Genomic DNA, 7678 nt, shown 5'->3' on the forward strand with positions numbered 1-7678 from the left:
ATAGAGGTGATGGTTGCACAATATTGTGAATATGCTAAACACTAAAGAATTGTTTACTCTAAAATGGTTCATTTTATGTCCTGGTTTGGCTCAGTGGAGTGAAGGGTCCCAGATTCGATTCCAGTCCAGGGCACATGCCTGGGTTGCGGGCTCAATCCCCAGTTGGTATGCAGGAGGCAGCTGATCAATGATTCTCTCTCCTCATTGATGTTTCTCTCTCTCTCCTTCTCCCTTCCTCTCTGAAATCAATAAAAATATACTTAAAATGGTTCATTTTTTGATGAGAATTGTATCTCAAAAAAAGAAGAAAGAAAAAAGCCCAGACTCAGATAGGACCTCCTCCAGCCCAGAACCCCATCCAGCCCAGCCTCTTCCTCTCCATTTGCTGAGAACAGAAGCTTCCTGTCCTTCACCGTTCACATTACTAGCACCTGTGACCGCACCAGGGGAGAGGTGAGGGCTGAGGGGGTCTGGCTCCAACCTGAGCTCAGCCTCCCTGTGTGTCCCCGGGCCTCAGTTTCCCCTTCTGGACAATGGGCCCCTCAACCCTCTTTGGCCTGGAACCCGATCAGGACGGTAGTCAAGGCTACCCCAGCTTCCTCAGCAGCTGGGGGAAGAGAAACCAACAAGCCTCGTCTCTTCCTTCCAACACTTTTATTTAAAAAAATAATTGTACAAAAGAGAACAATTTAAGGCTTAGGAATGCTGAGACCCAGGCCGGGACTCTGCCCTAGCCGGGGCCAGGACTCTGCAGTTGGGGGCTTATTTAGCCACTCCCTCCTGCTTTGTCCCTCTGGACACAGGGGTCTCCAGAAGCACACTGGCCCTGCTGTGTCACCCCAGGCTGACCTCTGTCCCAGGGCCTGATTGAATGCTCTGCTGTCATTATCTTGAAATTCTTAATCCTCCTTGAACAAGGCCCCCACGCTTTCATTTGCAAGTTATGTAGCACATCTTGTCTGTCCCGCTCAGAACCTGGGTTTCCCGGCCACACAGCTCCGTGTCTGCGTGCCTGGAGAAGCCCTCGGGCGGTCTCAGCCTGCGGTAGAATCTCCAGCTTTCAGAGCCTTCAAAGGCCGGAGCCGCTGCCCCTGCCACCCACAGGTCCCACACAGCTCCCAGGACCTGCTTCCCTGAATGACTCATTCCTGGGCCCTCGCGACTGCTGGACCTTGCAGCGTGACCTCAACGGAAGCACTTGCCCTCTGAGCCCTGTTACTAAGATGAAGGGGGCAGTCTCCAAACTTCACTCGGCTTTGACCTTGTCTGACTTCTCCTCTCTCTTGCTTGCCTGTCTCCTGAGCTTATTCGTATGCCAAAGCTTCGGCTTAAATGCCCTTTCCTCCAGGAAGCCTTCCCTGATTTCTCCCTGGACTCTCTCAGGCCTTCCTCTGGTCCCACTAGACTGGAAGTATCTGTGCCCGGCTGTGTCTCTCCCAGACTGGAGGCTCCTGGGGAACCCAGCCCTGTCCACAGGCCAGCACAGACAGCTTGAACAGTCACTCGGATCCTGCACCAGCCATTTGATGCCTTACAAGGACCAGCTCAGTCAGATGCCAGACTGGCTCTTCCTCTGTCCTGTGTGAACAGCCGTGCCCTGTTCCAAGACTTGATTTCCCAAACTTCAACCACAGTCAGGCGGGTCTCTCCTGGGCCAGCCACTCCCCATGTCCACGGGGGCTGGAAGCACATGTGCAACCTCATCCCTGGAGGTGTCCACTCCCACTCAGCAGGTCATGCTGCGTGGCCTCATGGCTTCAGAGGGGGGGTTTGGATCCTCCTGAGGAAAACAAACCCATCAAGCCTCAGGGGGCACCAGAGAAACACCCCGCCCTGCCCTGATCGTCTCCAGCCCCTACAGCAGACTGGGCTCAAGGCTGGTTCAGGCCCTGTGTCTCCCACCTCCCTCTCGGCTCCCAGGGCCCGGAAAGGCGTGGGGGCTCCATGGATCCCCCAGCTCACCTCGGAGTACAGGGGTGGCGGGCGGTAGCGGAACTCCTGGATGTAGGCGAAGAAGGGGCCTTCGAGGCTCATGTCGGAGTCCTGAGGTAGAGGCAAGGGGCTCTGGCCCCCGGCTGCCGCGTCACCTGCCACCACCTCTGAGTACTCTGGCGGGGCTGGAAATGAGAGCCGAGGGGTGAGGGTGGTGGTGGGCGGGGAGCCCTGGAATTGGGGACAGCGGCTAGGAGCCTGCTTGTGCCAGTTCTGAGCTGCTGGGCTGTGTGTCCTCAACCAGGGATTCGTGGGGCGTCCGTGGTTGTCAATGGGATCATTACTGTGTGCTATTCAGATGGGGCATTCACGTTGGGGAGGGCATGTTGGCCTGGCACCTCTACCCCTCCCTGGGGACACCAGGATGGGCACTCACCCTCAGGCTGCTCTGGCAGGGCCCCCAGCCCCCAGTCTAGCAGGAAGCTGGCATGACTGCCCACGCTGGACGAGCGGCTGCCAAAAGGGTGCAGGGGGACAGTGCCGATGACCAGCGGCAGCTCCAGGAGCAGCTTCGATGTGCCCGGAATGTCCACGCAGACCTGGGGGAAGGAGCCGCAATGGAGGGTGCCCAGGCAGCCTCTCACAGCTGCCGTCCACAGAAGGAGGCCCTGCCTGGACTCAAGGGGCCCCAGCTCCAGCCTTGGGGGGCCCTACCGGGGGACAGAGCAGATGCACCCCCCCCCCCCCCCGCCGCCTCCTATGATACTCACCTTGAGGGCGTAGTCCACATGCAGCACCCGGCAGTGCAGGATGGAGGGGCCCACCGGGGGGATCCGAAGCGCCCGGCCCTGCCACAGCGCCCGCCGCCCTGGGCCCACGGGCTCGCCCGAGAGACTGGCCACCACCGCGTGCTTCTGCTTGCGGGCGCCTCGCGCCATGAAGGTCTGTGTCTGGACCACAACTGCTCGCGGCAGCACCGGGCGCGTGGAGCTGTTGTCAATCTCAGCGAACACAGGGATCACCTCACCTGTAATGGGAAGCGGCAGGGCCTCCGTGTCCCCACCTGCAGCCCCGACACTGGCCCTCCTCCCAATCGGGCTGCCGCCGCCGGCTACCTGGTGTGTAGCCCTTGCGGTCGATCTTGGCCGAGAGGGAGACCAGGCCGCGGTTACTGTACCAGGATCGGGCGACCTTCTCCCGGGCTCCTGCTTGAGGGGCCTGACGGGGTGGAGGAAAAAGACATAAATGGGTCACCGTGTGGGGCTTCCACACTATCCCCAGCGGAGGGAAGACCTGAGTTCGGGCCCAGTTTCCTGGTCTCTTTTCCACAATCTAGGAAATATCTGTGAAATGGATCTAGGAACATGACCCAGCTCATGACGCTAAAATTGAAACGAGCAAGCGAGTATGCAATTAGTGCTCAGCAAGCCATTATTAGTTTGTGCCCTGGCTGTGCCCTATTTCACAGAGAGGGTGAGACAATCGCTCTGAGCCACAAGGCAAATCGGTGCAGCTGGCATTTGCACCAGGCTGCACTGACTCAACAAGACACTCCCTTGCCCGTCTCCCTCCCAGCCCGGACCCAACTGTGACCCGAACTTTGTGACAGTTTGTGAAGGGGGCGAGGAGCCAGCTGGAGTCACCGGGCAGCCAGGGCCCTGGGCTACCATCCCACCTCCCCAGGGGCGGCCAGCCACACACCAGCAGGGTAGGGGTGTTGATGTCCACAGGCTCGATCACAGTAAACACCTTCTTTGCCCGGCGGGCCGGAACCCAGGGCCGGTGCAGGGTGGCCTTGATGCAGTAACGGACACTGCCGTGCTTGCCCTCGAAGGACGTCACCAGTGTCCTGGGGTGGAAGGAAGGGGCTTCAGGGGGAGGCCATCCAGAGACCAGCAGGTTGCAGATTCCCAAGGACTTAGGCTTGAGAGACACAGAGACACTCCTGAGGGCCTCCCAGCGGAGACAGTCTTGGGGCTCATAGATCCCCAGATACGAAGCAGTGGAGCCCCAAACCTGAGGGGTACTCCCCCCCAATCCAGCACCCAGATGACTTACGGAGGCAGCCGGAAGCTGAATGGGAACTCGTGGCGCCCCGCAGGCAGCGTGGTTGTCTCTCCAGTATCTGCAGGTAGGAGCAAGAGGGGGTGGCTCAGGGGCTGAGGGGTTCGCAGGGCGCGAGCACTTGCGCCACGCGGGGGTCCCTAATTGTACCTGGCCCGAGAAGCGTGGCACGGTGGCTCAGGACCTCCACGCGCTCGCTGTAACTCTGCGTGTACGCGGTGCTGGAGCCGGAGCTGCGTGACTCGCTCCAGTGTACGCGGGCGCGGCCCCGCGCGCGCAGCCTCAGGGCGCCCACGCGCCCCGGGCCCGCCAGCTCCAGCAGCACCCGGCCGGCTACGGCCTGGCCGCCGCAGAACACGGGATCGGCGCCCGCGCTCGCGTCGTCCAGCTGCACCACGAATGCCTTCACCTTGTCGAACAGCATCGCGCCGGGGATGCAAACCCTAGGCAGGCACGGGGACCCTGGCCTCGAATCCCTGACGCGGCGGAGCGAGGTGCCGAGGCCACAGCTTCAGGACGCGACCCCCACCCGGCTCGCGCGGGAGCACTTTACTGAGCCAGGCAGAGGTTCCTCGCCGCCGCCGCTGGCGCCGCTCTTATATGGCAAGGGGGGGGCGGGGACAAGACTCCTGCCCCGCCCCGGAATGGAATCCGCCAATGGCGCGGCGAGGGGCGTGGCTCCGCCCAGGCGTGGAGCAAAATAACAAACGCCCAGGCTCCCAGTCGGGAAGCCCTCCACCCTCGTGGACCCCGGGGTGAAACTGAAGCACTGGACACCAGATTCGGCCTCTCGCGGATCCCGGGGGTAAAGAGGGGAAACTGAGGCCAGGAAGCGGGGCCTGGGCCTCAGGTCACTCCGAAAGACCATTCGGTCCTTTGGCTTAATCATCAACCCGCCACTATTTGTAGCTATGACCGGGACATGTCCAGCCAGAGCTGGAGGGGTGTGCAATGGCCTGGCGCCGATCGGGGCGCTGAGAGCCTAGGTCACCCGGGCCTCAGTTTCCCGCTCTGTGCAATGGGGAGGGATGAGGAAGTCGGTGGGGCCTCCCTCCCTACCCACCCCCGTACCTGCTGCCCCCCTCTTCTGATTCAAACCCCGCTCAGCTGGGTGACCCCGGACCGGTGACAACCTCTTGGAGCCCGCGTTCCCACGTGCGCGGTGCCGGGAGAAAATAAGCCCCCCTCTCAGAGGGCTGTGCATGAACCAGTGTTGCCCCTCCTGGACCCTTCCCAGAGCCTTGTTCCCGGGTCACCAACGCGCCGCCACTCGGTTGCGCCAAAGCACTTAAGCCTCAGCCGACATTTCTTTTCCCAGTTCCAGCCCCGGGCAAATGCCTTCTAAACTTTTAGGCCTAGCCCTAATGCCCGCTTTGGGCACCTCCAGCCCTGGTCCCCTCACAGACAGAGCCGAGCGCAGGGGAAGCTCCAGGCACCCCCGGGTCCAGGGCTGCGAGGTTACCTCGGGGCGGGGATGACGCTTCTCTGGGCCTCAGTTTCCCGAGAGAAGAATCATACGTAGGAGTTTTTAAGCCGAGAGTTGCCTCCTCGCGATCTACGGGGGACCTGCGCCCTCTCCTGGCAGCGAGATGCACTGCCGCCCGAAGCCATGCCTACCTCGGCCATCCCTTTGAGTCTGGCTCAGGCCAAGCTGGGACGCCCCCCTAAAGGCCTCCGCACCCCAAAGGCCTCCGCACCCGCAGTGGGAGACGGCCATAACCAGACGGGGTCAGCCCGCGATAGTGGTGAGAGCAGGCCCAAAGGGTGGGGCAGAGGCTGTCCCCTCAGTGATCAGTCTGAGGTCTGCTTAGAGGAGGAGGCGCTGGGGCTGAAAGAAGGGGTTGGAACCTTCTGTCACCGCCAAGTGGAGCCAGGAGAGGACAGGAGACCATAAGCCAGGAAGAGGTGGAGGATGAGGTGACTCTGGCAGGACAGGAAGGCTCATAGTGAGCAAGTGGCAGCTGCTGCTCCATTTTATGGGTGGGACATTCACCCACCGACCCAGAGATGGGCAGGGTCAGACAGCAGATGAGGAAAGCTTCACCTCTCCAGTGAGTGAAGAAGCCACCCGTGAGTGGGACCAGGGGGACTGTAGGGTGAGAGCAGCCCCAATTTGGCTTGAGCTGCAGGAGAAAGGAAGTTCCTCTGGGGCCCCTTCCGGCCACACCCCATGCCTGCTAGCCTCGGTTTCCACAGCCGGTCAGGCCCGAGTGCCCCAAACCTGGGGGCTGTTGGACCGGGCCGCAAGGCCAGGTCTGAGCTGCCTCCTGCCTGGCATATTTTACAGATGGGTATAGGGAGGGATGGAAAGGTCACCCAAAGAGGCCCATGCACCCCAAAGCCCTTTCTGTGGCCCCTGTTCTGCTCCTGGCCAGCCATTGGGCCTGAGAGTGGGAGGCTGAGGTTTGCCAGGGTGAGACTCCCAGCCTAATCTGACCTCACCCCAAGTCTCCTTCCCCTCACCTGCAAAGCCACCAGAACGCCAACCCAGGGAAGAACTCGCCCCAGCAAACACTGAGCGCTAAACTTTGGGAGGGGGCACTGGCTGAGCCACACAGTGGCTTTCGTTGGAATCAGGGATCCCAGGCTTGGGGCTAACAGGGGGTCCTGGGGTGCAGAGAGAAGGATCTCCTTGCCCCACCCAGGTATAGGCCCCCACCAGACAGAGGCCCCCACCACACACCACAGCCTCTAAATCGAGGGCGTCTGTGCTCTGGAAGGTGGGTGCCCAGATACTGGGGGGGGGGGGGGGTAGGAGGGAGGGCAGTAAAGAGGGTTTTGGAAGGGGTCGGTGAGTGAATGTCCCAGTGGGAGAGTGGAGACACTGGGGAGAGGGTGCTGAGGGGATCCTGGCTATGGAGCGGGAGGGTGAGCCGCTCACCTCGGAGCAGCAGCTGCCGCCGCCGCAGGTATGTCTCGACGGCCGTGAAGTCGCTGGAAACCGCGTTGATGCCCACGCTTCGGCCCTGGAGCCAGTGCGTGGTCGCCCCGCCGCGAGCGGCCACCTCGAGCGCTCGCACCCGCAGCGGCGCCGCCGCCTCCAGCAGCACCCGGCCGCACAGCAGCTCCCCGCCACGGTACGCACCTCCCCGCTCCAGCTCCAGCGCGAAGCTGCGGGACGCCCCCGGGGCGCATGGCGCGGGCCTGGGCGCGCAAGCGGGGGACAGCGCCACCCTTCTTTTCCTTTCTTTGGTTTTTTTTTTTTTTTTTTTTTTTTTTTTTTTTTTTTTTTTGGGCGGTCAGGGACAGGTGATTTACCCAAAATAATTGCATACCTCAGGTGATAGCACATTATTATTATCAGTTCAATAAATATCTTAAAATTTTTATCTTATATTCTTTTTTTTTACACTATTCCCTACTCTTATTCCCAGTCCTCATCATAAAACACCATTACAAAATTCTCAGAAATCACAAAGTATTTTCATACATGTCATTTAATTTAGTTTACATCTAATTCATTTTTCTACATTCTTTCCTCTTCCATGCTATAAACTCTTTTAAAAGTATATTTATCACTTATTCTCTCATATTTTTGCCTTTTTTTTCATTTCCTTGTGTGGCTTGGTTTTTAAAGATATTAACCATTTTTCAGTGCTATGAGAAATACAGAAGTAATTTTTGAGTCATTTTGTTGACATTTGCTCTCATTTGTTTTATTAGTAACATTTAATTCTAATAT

The 7678-nt window shown here is 59.5% G+C and overlaps 1 protein-coding gene across 4 annotated transcripts; it reads right to left on the reverse strand.

Annotated features, from left to right (window-relative positions):
• Window positions 1-637: 637 nt before the first annotated feature.
• Window positions 638-7161, reverse strand: ARRDC2 (arrestin domain containing 2). 4 transcript variants are annotated; one of them, XM_014450944.2, is made up of 8 exons: window positions 6878-7161; window positions 3991-4057; window positions 3634-3855; window positions 3048-3150; window positions 2703-2959; window positions 2369-2531; window positions 1963-2117; window positions 638-1780 (listed from the first exon to the last, which is right to left on the reverse strand). In XM_014450944.2, the coding sequence occupies exons 1-8, from the start codon at window positions 7129-7131 to the stop codon at window positions 1727-1729; spliced, it is 1275 nt and encodes a 424-aa protein (XP_014306430.1). In that variant the 5' UTR covers window positions 7132-7161; the 3' UTR covers window positions 638-1726. The 4 variants fall into 4 exon arrangements, 3 of the variants coding, with proteins under 3 accessions (XP_014306430.1, XP_006109110.1, XP_023605071.1); XM_006109048.3 differs by lacking the exon at window positions 6878-7161 and adding an exon at window positions 4147-4581 and having other exon boundaries at window positions 3634-3781; XR_001346913.2 differs by lacking the exon at window positions 2369-2531.
• Between the last annotated feature and the right edge of the window lie 517 nt (window positions 7162-7678).

This window comes from Myotis lucifugus, unplaced genomic scaffold, assembly GCF_000147115.1.
Source record: "Myotis lucifugus unplaced genomic scaffold, Myoluc2.0 scaffold_5302, whole genome shotgun sequence".
Classification (NCBI taxonomy): Eukaryota; Metazoa; Chordata; class Mammalia; order Chiroptera; family Vespertilionidae; genus Myotis; species Myotis lucifugus.

Bases quoted from the DNA above. Each gene is read 5' to 3' on its own strand.
- ARRDC2 (XM_014450944.2), bottom strand. From the start codon at position 7,131: ATGCGCCCCGGGGGCGTCCCGCAGCTTCGCGCTGGAGCTGGAGCGGGG. The intron at 4,058-6,877 runs GTGAGCGGCTCA...TCCTACCTGCAG, and splicing joins GCGGCAGCTGCTGCTCCGAG to ATACTGGAGAGACAACCACG. The intron at 1,781-1,962 runs GTGAGCTGGGGG...TGTTTTCCTCAG, and splicing joins CGCCACCCCTGTACTCCGAG to GAGGATCCAAACCCCCCCTC.